Raw genomic sequence first — 20,632 nt, forward strand, 5'->3', positions numbered from 1 at the left:
GGGAACACATCTCTGAAATGATAAAGACATTAGTGGAAAAATAATTCAATATATCAAAATTTGATAGCCAACATTTCTATGAATTTATTTAATTTGTAAAGGAAAATGATTTATTAGTTTTTACTGTCCATAAGCAAATTATTCACAGTAATTTTAATTTCAGGATTGTGCTTATCCAGAGCATGACTCTGTGACCAGCTCTTCCTAGCACTATATTATTTGTGCTCACAGATTACAAACTGAAACCAACATGAGCCCATCATTAGAAAGATAAAATGTACCACCAAATCTCAATGCTTAACAAACCCCAATGTGTGATCTACCACCAAATCTCAATGCTTAACAAACCCCAATGTATTATATCCTCTTGAAGCCAAGACAGTGGCTTTGGAATAAGAAGAGCGGGATGTGAATCTTGGCTCTGCCACTTCACCAACTGTGTAACTTCAGGTAAGTGACTAATCTGAGTGCAGTTTTCTTGTGTATAAACGCAGGTAATATCGATTTCATGAGAGAACTGGGAAGATGGTTGAGTGCCTCACACAAAGTAGGTACCCAATACATATTGCTACCCTTTTTCTCCAGCTACAATAGATAATTAGGGTAACTATATTGTTCTCAAAAATTTTTTTTGATAGGACTGGTTGTTCCACAAAGGCTGCTCACTCGTCAATCTGGGCCCCCCAGAACATTCAGAATGGGGTTATAAAATTATAAAGCGTTGAGACACTCATTACACGCAGTGTACTGACTGACTGGTCTTGCTTAGGTTGTGAGCCACTCACCTAAGTAGCCTTGGGTCTTTTTCTGTAGTGCTGTGACTGGGCAGTCTTTATGAGCTAACAGCAGCTGTTTCAATTGAGCCACCTCATTGCGTAGTAATGTGACTTCATTCTGAGGAGGGAGGGAAGAAAAGAATATGAAGAAAATTTATGCTCCACTCTTGAACCCCCCGTAGCTATGCCCGAAGTGAGGACAGAATGCTGTCTGGATTTTCTCCCTCAAATCTGGGAAAGACCCAGCAAGGCTTTAGACGGCCCAGGGCCAATACAGCCACGAATTCCATGACAGGAGCTGCTTACAGTGATAGCAGGGATTTTAAATAGAAAAATGACTCCTATTTAGGATAAATACGATTACACCAAAATTAGTAATGCATATGTCCTTTGATTAAGAAAGCTAACTTCCAGGAATCTATTTAACAGAGCTATCTACTCAAGTGCATACAATGTACACTGCAGCACTGCTGTTATGGCAAAAAATTAGAAACATTGTAAGTATCCATACCTTATAACATAACTTACACTACAGAATGCTACACTGTACAGCTATTTACAAACACGAGGTAGGTCCTCTGTATACACGGCCAGATCTCCAGGAGATACTGTGTTATGTTACAACAGACAGTCCCTCCCTGACTCCCCCACAAAAGCTATAAATGAAAAAAATATTAGAAATACATACATGTCTGGTAGGTACACACCAAACTTATCTACAAGGAAGAGAATGAGACTAGGAAAGACATATTGAAGAGAGACTTTATTTTTAATCTGTACCTCTGTGTGTGTATGTATGTGTATATTATATATATGTTATATAAATATATTACCTTTGTAATGGAATATTTTAATAAATAATCAGAAGAAGGGAAAATAATATTCAAGAAATTATCTGGGGACTTCCCTGGTGGTTCAGTGGTTAAGAATCCACCTGCCAATGCAGGGGACATGGGTTCAAGCCCTGGTCCGGGAAGATCCCACATGCCGTGGAGCAACTAAGCCCATGCGCCACAATTACTGAGCCCACACTCTAGAGCCCGCGAGCCACAACTACTGAGCCCGCATTCTGCAACTACTAAAGCCTGTGCGCCTAGAGCCCATGCTCTGCAACAACAGAAGCCACCGCAATGAGAAGCCCGCGCACAAGTTAGAGTAGCTCCCGCTCGCCGCAACTAGAGAAAGCCCCGCGCACAGCAAAGAAGATCCAGCACAGCCAAAAATAAATGAAAATATCTGTATTATAACCATTCTATTTGCGTTTGAGTGGCTTTTTCTTTCTTTTCTTAAGCTGTGTTACCTGGGCAAATACTTTCCCTTTGGGTGTTCCACTACCCCTGTCAGATTCTACTGATGACTTAAAAAGAGCACCCTGGGGCGCTTAATCTAATTCCCTTCATCCAAACTGGTCTATGGATGACTCATTCTAGTAGCAGATTTGGGAGTAGTGGTAAGTGTCCTTTCCAGTCCCCGCGGAAGAGGTTTCAACTCTGACTGTTAAGACATTCTTTCTGCATTCTCCCTGGCATATGTTCTGGATCTGTCTTAAAGAATTATCATCTTCTATTATATCGTCCCACTTTTTCCTGATTCAATCTCACTTTCCAGATTCAACAATCCTAATAATCACCCAGGACACACTCACACTCAGCTGAATGTTCTGAGACGTGAGTTCCTCAGCCTTCTTCTCTAGGGAGGACACCCACAGCTTCCGCTTTTGACGGCAGCGCGAGGCTGCGGCCCGGTTGCGCTCCAGAAAGCGCTGCCGCCGCTCATCTGGATCTTCATCCACCGTGCGCCGACGTCGCCCTCCAGTACTAGGAGTGGGTTGGGCTGGTGAGACCTGTTGCCCAGAAGGAAGAGGAGTTACTTGAAGGGAATGTCAGTCCTTTCCAAACTAAACCTGACGTAAGCTCTGGCAAAGATCTGGTAAAAGTATATACCAGTCTCTGTAACCACAGCGAGTCTCATTACTATGTCCCTTAGCTTCTCTTCTGTAGTAGTTCCTCATTCTGCCTCCTGTTTTCTTTCAGTCTTCTCAGTTCCATACTCTGATTATTTCTGAGACAGACAGATAAAAGTGAAACTAGGATCACTTTTTGTTTCTTAACAGGAAATCTTGTAGGCAGGGAAATTATAATCAAGGGAGGTGTCAGGGGAAATTTTAGGGAGACTATGGAATAAAAAATTGGAGAATCACCTGTCTGGTCAAACAATATATACAAATAACTGTGTGCTACAAGTTTCAGAAAAGGAGAAAAGATTTTACTATCAGTGAGATATGAACTATCATGGAGATATATGAATTAGTATATTCTCTTTTTTTTTGGCCACACCGCACGGCTTGTAGGATCTCAGTTCCCCGACTAGGGATTAAACCTGGGCCACAGCAGTGAAAGGCCAGAATCCTAACCACTAGGCCACCAGGGAACTCCCAATATATTCTTTTTATTTAAATCAGTTATTAATCATCCTCAGCAACGCCCCTGCTTCCTGCCTTGTTTGTTCTGTTTGTTTTTAAAGAGAAAAACATTTTTAAATCTCTTTACAAATTGGCGATTTAAGACTGTCTTTTGTTTTTAAACTTCAGGCTGATGTCTCTTGTCTCTAAAGCACTTTTGCATCATCTTCCTTTTCTGTTAGCTGGTATGTATTCAAAGAAGATAGACCAATTTTACAATAACGGTCAAAATTAAAATATAGAAAGGTCAACCATCTGTATAAAAGAAACTATGTAATGTAAAACAACGCCAAAAATAATTCTTCCTGAATCTGTTGCTATTAGAGAACATCTATATTGGTAGTTCCCAAATGCCAGAGCTCACATTAGTTGCATGAGAATAAGGATAAGCTTATAAGAAAACAGAATCTTATTCTACTTCAGGCCCTACTGAATCATGTTCTCCATTAACACAGATAATGAAGAGATCATTTTATTTATTCAGATTAATATTCTCTCTCCTAAAAGAAAAAAAGTGGAGAGGAAATTTCAAACTTATTTTAATGAGCTACAGGCCTTGGGGTCATTGCTTCTCACTGTACTAAGGGAAGTTTACACAAATTCTCCTGTGATTTTCAATTTCCTCTTTGTCCTGAGCTCACTGGAACACATGTAAAGATTGGTGCTTTAGGAGGAGAATGGGTAAAAGGAAATGATGGGTTCCTATTCTCTCATAGACAACTCAACAAGACATGCAGGGAATGGAGGTAAAAGAACAGACCAAGAGAAAGACAGGAAGAATAAGAAGGAAAGGAATTAGTGGTAACTAAAAAATAAGTCATGTCATTTCCTCAAGAGGGGAAGCAGCACAACTTGGGCAAGGGGACTACTGCTTTACCATTTCCAGAAGGGACTGGCATTAGAAGGGGTTACAGGAGGGTGGGCAGGCTTAGCTTCCAACAAGAAAACTCAGATGAAAGCTTTTGTTGTTGGCCAAGCTTTAAGGCAGCATATGGTCATTAAATGTTAGGACATGTGGTGGTAACTGATAAAGCAGGTGGTGACATCAGGAAAAGGGGATGGGCAAAAGATGTAACTCTAGAAACTGATCTCAGGTTGTTGTCACCTAACCAGTACAGACAATATGAAAACTGAGGCCTATTCAGTTTTCAAAGAAAATTAGTAAACTGAGGCCTCCCTGAAAAAAAGAGTTGGGCTTCTAAATGGGATCCCTCTGGCTTTTTTAAGACTTTAATTTCTCCTGATAAAAAGACATTCAATTGATGAGGAAAAAGTGTTTTTTGGGGGTATTTGTTTACTGAGCCATCTTAATACTGTGACATCACATTTTATTAATATATTGTTTTTCTTTTTTCTTTTTTTTTTGGCTGTGTTGGGTCTTCATTGCTACGTGCAGGCTTTCTTTGTTGTGGTGAGCGGGGGCTACTCTTCGTTGTGGTGCATGGGCTTCTCACTGTGGTGGCTTCTCTTGTTGCAGAGCATGGGCTCTAGGAGTGCGGGCTTCAGTAGTTGTGGCACGTGGGCCCTAGAGTGTGTGGGCTTCAGTGGTTGCGGCGCATGGGCTAAGTAGTTACGGCACGCGGGCTCTAGGCGCACGTGCTTCAGTAGTCGTGGTGTGCGGGCTCAGTAACTGTGGCTCGTGGGTTCTAGAGCGCAGGCTCAGTAGCTGTGGTGCACAGGCTTAGTTGCTCTGCGGCACATGGGATCTTCCCGGAGCAGGGCTTGAACCCGTGTCCCCTGCATTGGCAGGTGGATTCTTAACCACTGCATCACCAGGGAAGTCCCTAATATATTGTTATTATCTGATTTTTGCTATAAATCTAATCAGGTAAGTTTTTTTAGGTGGGTGGGGGCTAAGACCTAAGATAGGAGAGACTAGGGGAAGCCTCCTCTGGTGTACAAAGTGGTTTGAAGTGAGGTCCTGTCACATTTTAGAGCGTTCTGCAGATACAGCATTCATATATAGAAATAACCAAAAAGCAGAAAACAAAAACTGAGACCTCCTCTGTGACAGTTCTGCATTACCCAGTCTGTTTGCATTTAGTACAGCCCAAGGATGGATAAAGAATAGTGCATTTTGCTACTTTCAAACTGTCAACAAGAACCAAAGTGCAGGTAGACGCCCAGAATGCTGAAATCCACTCTTCTTTCATCTTCTTCCTCCTTGAAAAAACAGGTATGACTTAAAGAGTAATGGTGACACAAACTGGTTCCCCCATCCAAGGGTCTAAATGACCTGTGGCTGGGCAGGGGATGGGGCGTCAGGGTGCTGGACGAGGATCTGGCTTTGCTCTGGACGGGCTGTCACCATGGTGCTGGCAGTCCCCACCACCATTCCACAGCCACCGTTGATTGAGGAGACTTGGTGGGTTAGGGTAGCTTTTAGTCTCTGTAGGAAAAGATAAGGAAAAATAGCTTGTCAAGGGTGAGATTCTATCAAGGGTGAGAAGAGTGGGCTTAGATTTTATTACTGATGTTACAGACAACTAAAATTCCCACACTGATTTTCCCTTAACAGAGGGATTAAAAGAAAATGACAGGGAGAGAGAATGTGCACATGATCCCTAAAATACCTACTCTGTCCCCTCACTATCATCCTGGGCGCAGTTGGAGGGCGGGGGTTGCTGAAGCTATAGAGTCCAGATGAAAGCTCTCTCCTGGAACCTGGCCAGGGGCTGGTTATTACGCAGTTATTCACCTCCTGGCCAGCTCTCCTGCCCACTCATCCACCCCTCCATCTGTCACCCTGGAACTGAAACAGCAAGAGTTCCATTCCAAACAATCTGTGCTGCTTCTTTTCACTGCCATGGTCTATGTACCAGTCTCTAAAGGTGGAAGAGAGGAGATAGGAGTCATGAATCAGGGTCTTTTCTTCTCCAGACCCCACAACTGGGTGGGTCTTTAGTTCTGCAAGCCCCAGAAGATACCACTTCTTTCAGAAGGGCCAGCGTTGCCCCGGGCTGGGATGTACTCACCATCTTGGCTTCTGATGGCATAGGGTGGCCAGAGGGAGAAATGGAACCACTGCTGTTAACTGGTGGGCCAGGGATACCAGGAATGTTGGGCACCATAGACACAGGTCTGGCCAGCTGGATCAAGAGAAGGAAGAAAAACCAGAAGGGAACATAATGCTATTAGTGGGGCAACAGCTTCCCCAAATGAAGTGCTTTTGAGATTGGCACATTAGGGCCTGTTCTATGCAACCTGCGCATAGGGCATGCAGAAACAGCCTGGGAAATACCATCCCCCATGGAGCGCCACAGGATAGGGGACCTAATCCTCCAGTGCTATGACAATTTCTATGGGGAAGGCTGAGGCTGTATCTTGAGGAAAGTGGTGGGCAATTTGTGAGGTACTTAGTGCCAAGTGAAATCAACCAATCAGCAGGCTGGCAAAATCAATTCTTGGACCAGGAGCCAATTGTCCAGATGAGCCTTTGTCTAGTGTTCCATAGTGCTGGATTGGCAGAGGTTAGTGAAGAGTACGGGCAGGCTGCCATGTTCAACTACTACAGATCAGAGCCCACGTTTCCCTGGGGCTCATGTGTGTCTATGAGCATTCAGGTGGAAGGGAGGGGTTAATGTCTTGGTAGGGTTGGCTGCCCCAACTTCAGAGCTCACCGATATAACAGAAGGCATCTGTACCGGAGGCCCTGGCAGCACAGGCATGGTCTGTCCATTAGCAAGATGCATGACGAGAGGGAGGGAGCCAGTGGGAGACCTAGAGGAAATATGAAGAGAAATGCTCATAATACGGACCCTTTTGCCAATGATCCTCCTCCTATAATTACAGCAGATTTCCAGTCTTTTCTAGTAGCGTTGTAAAATCCTGGCACCCTCATGAAGGTGGATAAAGCAGGGAATGCTACTTACCTTACCTTATAGATGGAGAGAAATCGCAAGATCTTTACACCTTGCAAATTAAATGCACCACTGAATTCAAGTGGGTGGGAAGCTAATCCTATTAAGAGTTTAGAACAATTAAATAAACATCCCTACCACTGGCATGTATAAATTCTGTCTTGCCTTAGGCAAGGAATACTTCGACCAAAGCTGCCATTTTGCAAAGCTGAATTATGTCATATGATAGCCAAATCTGAGTAAGTTCCTCCTGTTCCTTTCCACATTTTGCTCTACTCTGTCTAAGAAAGAAGCCATCCCTTTGTATTTTTCTTAGTGGGTCTAGAGAACAATAAACTTTAAGAGGCTGAAGCCTGATAACAACCTCTTAACCCATGGGTACCTGGGGACAGGATCTTAAGTCATCCCACTAGGAAATCTGTATGGGCCATGCTGGGAGTGAAGACAAAATTAGGAATAGCAAAGACCAAGAACCCTAACTGGGACTGAGGGGAACAACCAGACTTAAAAAGGATGACTTGGGCTTCCCTGGAGGCGCAGTCGTTGAGAGTCCGCCTGCCCATGCAGGGGACATGGGTTCCTGCCCCGGTCCGGGAAGATCCCACATGCCGCAGAGCGGCTGGGCCCGTGAGCCATGGCCGCTGAGCCTGTGTGTCCGGAGCCTGTGCTCCGCAACGGGAGAGGCTGCAGCAGTGAGAGGCCCGCGTACAGCAAAAAAAAAAAAAAAGATGACTTAATGGGTTTCAGCGCCTCCATAAACATCCATATGATTGAAGCCAAGAACTAAATATATACTTCCCTGTGTGACCTCCACCACTATAATGAACTTCCTAAAGTTCTAAGGATTCTTCTTTTAGATCGAAGAAGTATTAAACCTCCAAATTAAGGCAGTACACCCCCAAATAAATTCTTGCTTGTCTACTAAAAAGGTAAAGAAGATTCTGTTTATGGGGTGAAAAATTTATGTTGAGAGACAATCTCAGTGACTTGTTTTCCTTGAGTATTCAGAAACAGTCTCTATTTAATCAAATAATTTCACACAGAGGAAAGACATTCAGGCTTCACTGTTTCTCCCTGCTCTCTTTACTTACCCCAGTTGCCTGTTGGATGGTGGAGCCTGTGTGATGACGGAGGTTGGGGAAGGAAGGGTTGGGTGAAGTGGATCATAGCCCAAGTGGAGAGGCAGGGAGCCAGGGCGTACGATGGTAGGTGTGGGCGTAGAGATCACAACAGGCTTTGGGGCAACATCCTGGGGAGAAGACACCAACAGATCACAAAATGCTTTAAGGGACTGCTTATAGGGAAATACATAGCTGGTAAAATCTAGTATAAATTTATTGGAAAGAGCACTTGGACTACTCATGTAAATCATGACCTGATTCCATTGTGATCATGGACCCATACGTCACTCACCCATTCAGTAGGAATGCTGAGTTAAGACCTTTTGGCTATTTCCCTTTCAGGGATGATGGCTATATGAGTGAGATGACAGTTGGCAGATCACTTGAAATTTCTGTAGAAGCACTAGAGTACCATATAAATTCTAAGGAGTGTTATAATTTTTTTTGGCAGGCGACCATGCCGTGCAGCATGTGGGATCTTAGTTCCCCAACCAGGGATCTGAAGTAGAAGCGTGGAGTCTTAAACACTGGACCGCCCGGGAAGTCCCAGGAGTGTTATAATTTTTCATGATCTAGATACTCTCATTCTAAACTTGATGCTCAAGTGTCCACTGATCTCTAATGGGAAAAGACAGGTATAAGACTGGTGATAAGGCAACCCAATTGGTCTTAACCCAACGTCTCCTAGAGACCCCTTAAAGAAAGGGCTACGGAAGTTTGAATAATGATCATATTGCGATAAAACAAACCGCTTCCCATTGTTAAGCTGTAAGGACCTTAGACTGCCAGTGGCTACAGTGGCCCTGAAAACATCTCTAAACAGCCTCTAGGACCTGGCTGCTGATGAAAAGAGGAGGGGGGATACAGTTGTAATGTTTATGGAGAGGGTAGTTTTGAGATGTTAGCAAACCAGTTTTGGAGGGAGGTAAGATGAGGTACAGATGCTCTATCCACAGTGGATATTAAAATTAATAACCACTGGTAGCACAGTAGAGACTGGAAGGAGGTATGATGGGCCTTCTGAGGTTATGATGAAATTATCAAGGTGTTGGTTACATAAGCTGTAAACTTTGTGAAAATTCAGTAAGCTGTATACTTACAATTTATGTGCTTTTCTGTATGTGTGTGATATTTCAATAAATTTATTAAAAATACTTCACAAAAAGTTTCCTTTAAAAAAATAATAATCAGAATCCTGACAGATACTCCCTTTGAATCACTAGAAAACTTCCCTCTGGGAAGACATTTTTTCTAAATTGTTTAATGTTCAATTTATGAATTATGTGATTTTTCTTTTCCACTTATCAATTGAAGTAGTACAACATACATAAAGTACGTTAATCTAAAGGATAAAATAAAACTAAATGACTTTTGATATATGTAACAAGTCTTGTTGATGGACATTTGGACTGCTTCCAGTTTTTTGACTATTACGAATACAACTGCTATGAACTTTCTTGTATACTTCTTTTGGTGGACATGTGTACTAATTTCTCTTCCATACAAAGTGGAGCTGCTGGGTCAGAGAATAGGTGTAATTTATATAAATCTTCTAAACAATTAACATTTATTTAAATATAATTGGGCTTCCCTGGTGGCGCAGTGGTTGAGAGTCCGCCTGCCGATGCAGGGGACACAGGTTCGTGCCCCGGTCCAGGAAGATCCCACATGCCACGGAGCGGCTGGGCCTGTGAGCCATGGCCGCTGAGCCTGCGTGTCCGGAGCCTGTGCTCCGCAACAGGAGAGGCCACAGCAGCGGGAGGCCCGCGTACCGCAAAAAAAAAAAAAAATATATATATATATATATATATATATATAAAATCAATCCTCCTGTATCACACAATATTTATACAACAAACGCATCAAAACTTCATCTATCAATTAACGTTTGAGATGACTCTTGGTAGAGTTTTACCTTCTCCCTGAGTGGTGGGGAGCAGGGGCTAGAGGCAGGACTGTCAGGTGGGGATGAGTCTACCTCCACTGGCTCTTCTTCTTTGATTTTGATGTCTGGTGTAGAAGGCAGAGACATGTCAAGGGGCCCAGAAGCAGCCTGTTAAAAGAGAGAAGTGAGCATAGTTCAACCTCATGATTCCCTTCAAGTTAAAGTTATATCTTCCCAGTTAAAAGATGAGGGAATATACTTCTAAGAAGTTCAGTCCTTGGTCAAAGCACCAAACTGAAAGTCAAAGAAATGTGGAGCCCAGGTTTTATGTACAACTCTGGCCAAATCCTTTAACTTCTCAGGGCTTCTGTTTTCCTCCTATAAAATGAAGTTATATCTGCCTCGCCATGGGTGAACACTTATAAAAATTCCGAAAGGGAAAAAAAAAAGCAACCTTAAAATGCTTATAAAGGCCCTGAAAGGAGAAAATAAAAAAAGATGCCATTTATCCATGCAAATACAATGACTATATTATTTTTCAGGAAAGCACGATTCCTGAATCCAGTGCCTTCGTATTCGCAACCAGCTCCATTGGCTACTAGCGAGCTGTGAACAAATTTTCTGCCGATCAGAATGACTAGGTTACCCAATTATCAAAAGCAAACCAAATCAAACTGGCTATTAAAGTACTGTCAACAAGACAGGAAATATCTTTTCTGGGGAACTCCCCATGCTTGATCGTGTTCTCACCCCAAAATCTGGTGCTAGAGGCTAGAAGTTAGGGTTTGGGGATAACAAAGAAAGGAAAGGCTGGTCATTTCATCAGTGAAAGAAATTAGAACTTGGTTCTAGGAGCACGACTGGAGAAATCCAGAAAGGAAAGAGTACTTTTCTGGCAGTAGTGCAATCAACTCACAGAACTGTGGAGCCATAAGTGGCTTTGAAGAGAACAATAAACCATCTGAGATGACCCTGATACTGCGCCACAATAGGAGAGCTGGCACTGCAGTTCAGTTTCATGACAAAGTGCGTCCTTTGTTCTATTCTTCCCATATCCTAGGTTTCTTGATGAAAGAGGAGCTTGTTTTTAATTTATCCCTTGCTATCTTAATCACTAGAAATATTGGTATTTGAGCAAACTGAAGATAATCTAGTGTCTAATACATGGTAATGTAGTGGTAATGGTTCTTTCTCTCCAATCTGATAAGGATGAGCAACAGCATAGATGATTTCATTTCTGCCCTCATTTTTTCTACACAGATGTCAGGTCCAGTTGGGCTAATTCTCAGATCCCTGAAGTCAGAGGGCTGTAGGAAGGAGAGGCCTCTAAGTGAATACAATCACAAGTTTAAAATCTGCTAGAGGAATCTCCTAGAAAAGCTGTGGTTCAGAAAAGTTTGGGGCTCATTAAACACTCCTGGAGACAATTTTCCACTGAGCCTGTGCTTCTCATCAAGTAGACGTGAAGACCACCCCTGACCCAGCAGGGAGAAACACTGAGAGATGCCCAATGAGTAGAGGCCTAACTATGAATGGCTTCCTGTGTCAAGTGAGCTAAAATGGAAGTGGAAAAGACCTGGAGCCTTAAAAGGAGGTTAATTTTCTTGAATTTGCCTATAATGAGTTTGGTTTAAAATCCTTCACATCCTGGTGGAAACAATTTAACTGATTTCTTTGTTTAGGGGGAGGGAGAAATGACAGGGGGGATGAGGTAAGGAAACTGTAAAATAAAATTATACCACATAGGTTGAAGCAACTGATTGATGATGGACCTGGGTCTCTGAAGAAAAAGAATGACAAGCAGACTGTGGCTAGTTCTGCTGTTTGAAAGAACTACAAATATATGCCACCGTTTCCCCACTTTCTTTTAGTTTGCGGGAGACAGCATGAAATGAAGATCACAGAAAAGCTATGGAACTTGGAAAGACCCCCAGTGATAAGAAAACTTCATTCTTATAATTTAAGATGGATGAAAAAATCATGCACAAACTCTCTTGATTTACCTGCTATCTCTCTCTTAAGAGGGAAAGAGCTCCTCCTGGAAATTTTTTCTTATGTCTTGGCTTTCCTATATTCTCATGGGATTCCATGCCTCACTGTACCACGCAATTATGGGAGGTACATGTGTTAATGTATATATGTTTTGAGATATACTGGAATTTTTTTCTGAATTATTAGGGAACACAAACATGATTTTACATAGTGACTAATAACCCAGAATTCTAATTCTAAAGTACAGTAAACTTTGACTTCTCAATTTCCTTTTTTTCCAAAACCTTATTCCATCGGAATTATTCCATGGGAATTATTTTTCTTTGACTCTGCTTCTTGAACTATTTCCTCTGATCTTCCACACTAAAGGATTCTCTAGGGATCTTGAATATAAAGGTTAAAATCAGAATCACAGCACCTCAGAATCTGAAGTGATTCCAATATTTTAATCCTCTCTACAATATCTATACGAAGTGGCCTACACATAAACGAACACACTTTGTTATAGCTTCCTATCCTGGTCCTATTTCTACCCCTGGGGCACAGAGAATATTAAGTTTAACCCCTCTTTTACAGGAAAGCTCTTCAACTAGCAATGTTTGAAGACTGCAATTTTGTTCCAATAAAATTTCTTTTCCAAGCAAAATGTCCTCAGTTTCTTTAAATGTTCCCAAAGTGACCTAATTTCTAGTTCTTTCACCATCCTTGTTGATCTCCTTTGAAAGGCTTTAAGAACATCCTTCCTTAAGCTTAATGTCTTGAATATTACTAGAGAGCTACTTGAAGGTAAGAGTGATATACACTGAAACAAAGAAGAGTTGAAATTCAATAAATGTTTATTGATTGGCTGATTGAATAAAACAGTCCAGGTGACAAGTCTGATTAGCTCAGAAAAGAGTGGGATTTAGCAAAAAAGATGTTATCTAACAAAATCTGAGTAATTTATAATCTTTTTTAACATCTTCAACATATTCAGAACAAAAATAATTAAAAAACAGATCACTGAAAATGCTCCACTGGAAGAGCAAGAAGACTGATTTTTGATGAAGATCCAACACTTGTGCTGATCCATCATCGGGACCACCTAAAGACCTGAGTGGCTGACTAGGATCTGTGAGTACTATCTGGTTCTACAGAACCAAGCCCATAATTTTGTGCTTTAACCAATTAAGCTAATTAATTATTAATTTGCTTAATTATTAATTATCCCAGGACACAATGAAAGTTGCCTAGATCTGAACACTACCAGTTTTTCAGCAAAAGTCCCGTCTCTTGCCTTTTTTTCATCCTCATCTGCAGCTTTCTTGAATTCATGTTCAAAGGAGCTAGCTAGTTCATTGAAGAGCCCCACCTCTTCACAGTTCTTCAGGAATCTAGTCGGAGTAGGAGTTTGATCTGTAGACATGAAAAGAAAAGGAACCTCTATTTTAGTTTTGACCTGAAATTAAAACTTGAGAGCACATAGAGAACACACTTTTATTCTTCTATTTGGAGTGAATCTCTGTGTTCAGGCAAATTTGCTTTAATTGAGCTCTAGTAAGTAAAGACTGGTGTTAGACCACCAGAGGGTGTCTGTGCTGTGTTGCCTCAAGGCCAGCAGAGGGAAGTCAGAACAATGTTTTTGTGTGACTATCTATGTAACCACCTTTCTCCCAGAGGCTGGTTTCAGCTCCCTCACCCCCAAGCAAAACAAAACCGCCCACCCAGGTGGAGTCTGTGAAACCTCTAGATAGGAAAATCAAGTACAGTTAAGTGACATTTTCTCTTTACACTTACTCCCTGCTAGGTCTGAAGTGAGTAGGTATACGCAGATGGACGTTAAAATCTGATGAGGAGAAGAAACTGAGGATCAGATGGTTGAGTCTACTTGCTAAAGCTACCAAGTAAGAAATGGTGCCTTGTCTTTCAGTTGTCACTGAGGTAAGGGTCTATTACCTTCTGAAGGCATTCCAGGCAAATCTAGGGTCTGGGGAACAAGACAGCAAGATCATGAGCTAGAAAAGGAAACTGCAAACAATAGAGCTCATTTCATAGAGACCTGGGTCTGAGAGCAAATTCGAGAAACCAGGATATTTGGATTTAGATTTGCCAGCCAAAATACCCTCTCAGAGGCTACACAAATCTTTCCTCAGCACAGTGCCTCTGCCCTTGGGAAGAGGAAGTCTCTTGGTAAGCCATGGGAACTTTTTAAGCGACCTGAATTTTAGATTTGAGCTTCTCTCTCCCCACCCAGTTTTTCTAGTTCTTCTCTCTTAGGTCAGTTGAATCTTGTTCCCTGGTCCTAACTCTATTATGGTAGTTTTCCTTGACATACTAATCACCTCAGGGATTCATCTCATACTCCAAACCACTAAATTGAATGATAGGGATAGAACAATGTTTAAATGATATTTTAAGGAGTGAGACCTGGGGCTAAAATCGCTCCTTCTAGCATGATCAACTGGGAATAGTCCAGTGGGATTTTCCATGGAAACAACATAATTTTTTTTTTATTTAAACAAAACCTCTTCTGAATCAAAAGAATGTTTGGAAAAATTACCACTACCTCCCAAAATAGTTTTAAAAGGTTCTCTGGCAGCTTTGGTTGGCCAACGATAAAGCCACTTTCCCTCCATCTCTGGGTGAGTGGAGGTAATATTCCCTTATGCTTAGAGAGTACTTCAGTAAGGGCACATGAAAAAGTCACGACTCAAGTGGAACAGGACGGGGCAGCTAAGGGCATGGCTATGGCAGAAGAGGGCCTTTTGGATCTCTGGTCTGAGGCTCATATAAACTTTTCCCATTCATGAACAAACAGCCAAACAGCCAGAAAATGTATAAGAAAACCCTTAGCCTGCTCTGATGAGTCCAAAGAAATCAACAGGTGTTTACTGAATACATTCTGTGTTTTGGTGCTATAAGCATACACTTGTGTGTATATTTGGGGGAGGGGGAGATAGGAGGATAGGAGTCTGGGCCAAATATAAAACATGGTTCTTGCCATAGAGAACTAAGAGTATGTTTTTCAGTTGAGGAAATCAATTTACATATATAGTATCATAGTATACAAAAAAATAGGTGCCATGTACAGTAGAGAAAAAAATTGTTATAGAAACTAAATAAAGACAAATTAATGACAGCAGTTAGGAAAGGTTTCAAGAAGCGGGACTTGAGCTGGGCCTTTAAAGAATGGCTTCAGATGGTAGAGAAGAGAGGAGATTAGGAAGATAAGAGGAGTAAGTCAGGTGAAGGCACAGAGAGAGGCAGGGTATGGGCACCAATATATAGATGAGGAGAAAAAGGTATGTCTATGTCAACTTACATCCCATGTTAGGGATGTAAGTTGCATCTAAAGTTGGGTGGGGCGCATAGTGGAGGGGGCGCAGGCGGTGCTGACCGCATGCTCCGAGCAGAGGGGCTGGCGGAGTGCCTTGGGGTGCAGTGTGGGGCACCCATGAGCCCAGGACGAGGTGTCCAATGAACAGACGGCGCCCCCAGGAGCCTTGCCGACCGGCAGGACTACAGAATGGTACCCCTAAATGGAGAGAGTTAGGGCTGATCAGAGAGGACGAGAAACAAGGAAGGCTTCTGAAGGACAGCATCCTCCGATTCTTCCCCCACCTGAATCCCTGTTGCTATGGAGACCACCAAATGGGACTGAGACCTGGTATGAGAGCCTGCATACTGTGATGAAGGCTCTAAATGCCGCTCTTCACAGCAACTTGCTCTGCCGGCCAGGGTCAGACAACCTGACTGAGGAGAGGCAGGCCACCCTACCTGGCCGCGATGACAACTCCTACAGGTACATTCTCTTCATCATGTTCCTATTTGCTGCCACTGTGGGCAGCCTCATCCTGGGATACACCCGCTCCCGCAAAGTAGATAAGCGCAGTGACCCCTGTCATGTATACATCAAGAACCAGGTGTCTATGCTCTGATGCTAAGAGCCCGGGGATGGCAGAAGATCAAGATTCCTGAGGATTATCTTGTGGGGCCCCCAGAACTCAGCTATGTGTTACATCAGGCCTCAGAGTCCTAGTCTGTAAGATCAACAAGAAACAGTGCTAAGGGAGGTCATTTCTGGGGTAGGAGGAGAGGATCTGGCAGAACTAGGCCTTGTTGATAAGGATTTTTTCCAGCAAAGATAGACTTTACAGACAGTGGGAGCCCTCTGAACAAATATATAAAAGTGGCAGGAACTCCCTGGCGTCCAGTGGTTAGGACTCTGCGCTCTCACTGCCAAGGGCCTGGGTTCAATCCCTGGTTGGGGAACTGAAATCCCACAAGCCGTGCAGTGTGGCCAAAAAAAAAAAAAAAATATATATATATATATATATATATATACATACATATATACATACATATATATATATATATATACACACATACATATATACATACATATATATATATATATATATATATATATAAAAGTGTCAACAGATGATGACAAATGAGTGTTCTAGTGGCTGTAGTGTTGGGGGCTAGGGGTTAGAGGAAGTTGTAGCAGAGGGAAATGAGACAGGAAAATGCCCTGAGGACACATTTTTTGATGTGTTATCTTCAATAACCTGAGAAACAGCGATGATTATCCCATAACACAGACAGGAAATCTAAGTTATGTTACTTACTTATATTTTTTCACATTTTATGTTTTTCAGCCCATTTAACATTTGTGATTTTACTCCCTGTGAGGGAAGCAGAGCAAGTGCCATTCTGCCCATTTGGGCCAAAGCAGTGCCATGACTGGAACCCAGGTTCTCTGGTCTCCTTGCCTAGTGCTTTGCAAAACTCTGTGCTACCTAGGAGTGGATCTAGGCCTGAAACTTATATAATTCTGGGGGGCCCTCCTTAAGAAAAAGAATTTTAAAATATCTTATTTTTGCAAGTACTACAAAAACATATCACCATGTTAATACATTGTTAGGGCTCCTCCTAAGATCTTAAGGAGGAACCATGTGAGTACAGGGCCCTGAATGTTAAGCCTCATTAGCTCCATGGTTCCTGTGCCCCTCCAGCCATGTCCCAGTGCCCTTCCCAGCCCCATCTCCAGTCCTGGGGACTTCACTACCTCTAAGGCAGCCTCTAACATTTTGAATGAATTCTGTGAGAAATTTTCTGATATCAAGTTGAAATCTACTTCTAGAAGATTATTATCACACCTAGAAGATTATCATATTAAAAGAGACAGGTACCTGATTCAGTGGAAAGAGAACCAGCCCTGATTCTACTACCAGTGTGGTGTATAAACTGGCTAGACACTTAAAAATAAATAAATAAAATAAAGTTGGGTGGACACCATGGGGCTAGGTTATAGAAAGCCTGAAAACCCAAATATAAATAGCCTTAAAGTAAGAGAAAACAGGAAGATAATGACAGATTTTGAGCAGAGAAGAATTTCAGGAAGTCTGGCTTTTCGACAGAATGAAAGGTGGATTAGAATGAGAGACGAGTCAAGGAGGCCAGCTAGGAGACTATGGAGGAATTCAAGCACAGTGACAGTGGATGGCAGGAAGAACAGAAAAGAACAGAACAGTCAGAATTTGAAGAAAGAATAAAACAACTCAAGATTTTGATAATACTGCTATCAGTGAATAACAAAGGAGAGGAATTGGTTTAGGGCAGGGGTCCCCAACCCGTGGGCAGGCCGTTACCAGTTCGCAGCCTGTTAGGAGCTGGGCCGCACAGCAGGAGGTGAGCGGCAGGTGAGCCTAGCAAAGCTTTATCTGCTGCCCCCCATCGCTCCCATCATCCCCTGAACCCTACCCCTACCCCCCCACTCCCACCCTGCCCGTGGTCCTAGGAAAAACTGTCTTCCATGAAACCGGTTCCTGGTGCCAAAAAGGTTGGGGACCGCTGGTTTAGGGGACAAGGAGTTCCCTAATTGACAGTCATTGACATGAAGATTTGAATGACAGAAAGACAGCCAAGTAAGTGTTCAATAAGGTGTTGAAATACATGTGAGATAACCAGGTCTTAATTTAGAGATACGAGAATCACCAGACTAGATAGGATAGCTGAAGTGTGCAATGGGGCGAACACTCCAAAACAGAATGTGAAGAATAACAGGGAAACATTTTAGCTCCTTGGGATTGTCCTGTATCAATTTCTCTCCCCACTGCTGGAGGGCGGCATAGGCCTTTCCACGCATTTGGAATAACCTCTCCAACTTGATAACTTTGACCCAAATTTAACTCTTTCATAAACTTCTCCAATCAATTTCACTTAATAATAATTCTCTTAGTATTGATATTGTTTGTATTATTCATTATACTTGGCTGCAAATACTAAAATTTTTTTCATGTATACACGCCCTGACAATAAACTTAAGTATGTGTTGCCTACATATACGCTTACGTCCTCTCCACTCTTTCCAAGGACCTCCCCCAGGCTTTCTGCAGGATCATCAACGACAATGTCCCCAACTCGAGCAAAGTGCCTGGTGCAAACAGGAGATACTCAACAAATACTTGCTGAATTAATAAGGAACAGGAGATCTGTAGTGCAAGCCCCTTTCTTCATGTACAGAAGTATGGTAGGAGGTCCTCTCTTTCCTTCTCTGTGTCTCAGGCAGCATTTTGGCTAGTAGTACTTAGAGAAATTGTGCCTTACCTGAGTTATTAACTGATATAATACAGTAATCACCAACTAAATCCCCCATTGGTTAAACATTGGGGTAAGCTTGCTTTAACTCAGGCTAAATCAGAACCCCTCACGGTATCAAAAGAAAAAACCCATTTTGGTTTGTTTGTCTAGCTGAAAATGGCACAACAGAACTGCTGCACGGTTTGAGAGCAGTTGCTGAGAATGCTCCCTTGAGAATGGCATAGGTAAGCAAAACAATATCCAAAAAAACCAGTGAGAGGTTCCAGGTCACCCAAATCGGCCTAGAAAAGTCCCACTGACTAAGTGTCTTGTTTGTCCTCAATGGTGTCTGGGTACATAAAGGGAAGTTGAATTTACAAACTGACAATCTGCCTACTGGGGGTGGGGGAAGACGACACTGACACCCAGTGGAGGAGAAGTAGCCAGGCTAGGTCGGCTCTCTTGCTTTCTTTTGTTCACCCCTTCACTGTGGGTAGGGAGAAATGTCAAAGGCGTCTTTTGTCTGTAAATCTTCCAAAGTCCTAATAAAAAGGCAAGGAGGGAATAGACTGAAAGAAAGCTAAAACAAAAGCTCAACACACCCACCTCAAAACCCACAGAATCCAATCGTATTAAAAACTGAGAGTGGAGGACACAATAGAAACTTGGGAGCTTTCAGTGTTCCTCTTTCCTGATTAAATGCAGATCACATAAGGGCTCTTAATGGGAGAAGGGGAGTACAGCTCCCAGTACATCTGGTCCCTGGTATTAATCTTAACTGTCTGGTGATATCAAGGCACATGGCTTCTGGGGCAGCAAATACCTGCAATGATGACTGAGTCAGTTCGGGCTGGGCCAAATTTCAATGTCATCTCATGCTTGTGTTTATGAACTGCCAGGTGGTCCTCGTTTGTAAATCTCTGAAACGAAACAGAAGCAGAGATGTGAAAAAAAAAATAAGCCATTCAGTGCCTTTTCAAAATGTCCTACCAAACATCCTGCAACAAGGTTGGTCCCTGGAAAGAGGGACTGGAGAAGGAATAGAAAGGAGGAAAAAATGGAAATGATGGAAAAGGAGAGGAGATGGATTAAAAAAGAGAAAATAGGGAAGGAGAAAACAAAGCACTAGAAATCTTGGAGGAGAGGGTAAGGGGAAGACCATAGCACCAACTGCTCTGTAATATCAGGTCCAAACTAGAGAAATGGACAGATTGTTGGTGAAGTGGGATCCAGGAAGGAGGTTCCAAATGAAAAAAACATTAAGGCAAAATCGTAGCAAACAAGGGGAAAATAATTTTTAATAAAAATAATAAAGAAAGGAGAAGGGAAAGGCTGGGTACTAGTTGGTCATCACAAAAATAGGAAATTCAGACCACAGTGGGGCTGAATTGGACTGTTTATGAGCGGGCTAACAGGGAGATAAATTATGCAGGATTAGGAGAACAATTTAACTTCCTGGCCCCCACAGTGCTGCAGCAGGCGTCTGCCCAGATCTTTGGCTCAGGGTTTTAATGAGCCAGGATGGAGCTGTAGAGGACAGAGGCCCAACAGCCAGCAGTAATGGCACACACCAGCCCCATTGGCCAAATGCTGTCTCCCTTAATCGGGCAGGCCGCCTGGGCTCCATCAGCCATAAAGGGACCAGTGCAATGTTGTTGGCTATATAATGGTAGAATAAAAATGCAAGCAAAAAATTTTTGTTGGGTAGGGAGAAGCCTGTGGCCAGGATGAGGGAAGGGAAAAAGGAGATGGTATAGAGATTTTACTTATTTAAGGGTTTGGGTGAAAGGACAATGAAAATGTGAGGCTAGGTCTGCCTCAGTTTACGACTAAGTAAGACAGTGTTACTGGACAATAATTTATGCTCCCACCCCTTCTTCAGAAGGGGGAGGTGAAGGGAACAGATGAACAGCAGTAATTCAGAACAATGATACACTCAAAATTTCCTCTGAGGCTGGCTGGCTAGTTCCTTC

The 20,632-nt window shown here is 42.6% G+C and overlaps 2 protein-coding genes across 6 annotated transcripts in view; one reads left to right on the top strand and one right to left on the bottom strand.

The window, feature by feature from the left end:
* LOC137201981 (cyclic AMP-dependent transcription factor ATF-7) overlaps positions 1-20,632 on the bottom strand; it is a 91,095-nt gene that overhangs the window by 8,024 nt on the left and 62,439 nt on the right. For 4 of the 5 annotated variants that reach the window (XM_067696733.1, XM_067696734.1, XM_067696735.1 and 1 more), the window contains exons 3-11: positions 19,483-19,579; positions 13,372-13,490; positions 10,134-10,271; positions 8,189-8,346; positions 6,858-6,957; positions 6,213-6,326; positions 5,474-5,626; positions 2,422-2,619; positions 786-894 (exon numbers count right to left, since the gene is read on the bottom strand). In XM_067696733.1, the coding sequence (XP_067552834.1) occupies positions 786-894; positions 2,422-2,619; positions 5,474-5,626; positions 6,213-6,326; positions 6,858-6,957; positions 8,189-8,346; positions 10,134-10,271; positions 13,372-13,490; positions 19,483-19,579 (1,186 nt within the window). The remainder of the gene's footprint in view (positions 1-785; positions 895-2,421; positions 2,620-5,473; positions 5,627-6,212; positions 6,327-6,857; positions 6,958-8,188; positions 8,347-10,133; positions 10,272-13,371; positions 13,491-19,482; positions 19,580-20,632) is intronic. The other variant, XM_067696737.1, reaches the window with a different exon arrangement.
* On the top strand, positions 15,614-16,218 carry LOC137201988 (potassium voltage-gated channel subfamily E member 3-like). The gene has a single exon (XM_067696781.1). It carries the CDS (start codon positions 15,614-15,616, stop codon positions 16,010-16,012), a length of 399 nt encoding a protein of 132 aa, XP_067552882.1. The 3' UTR covers positions 16,013-16,218.

This window comes from Pseudorca crassidens, chromosome 11, assembly GCF_039906515.1.
Source record: "Pseudorca crassidens isolate mPseCra1 chromosome 11, mPseCra1.hap1, whole genome shotgun sequence".
Lineage (NCBI taxonomy): Eukaryota > Metazoa > Chordata > Mammalia > Artiodactyla > Delphinidae > Pseudorca > Pseudorca crassidens.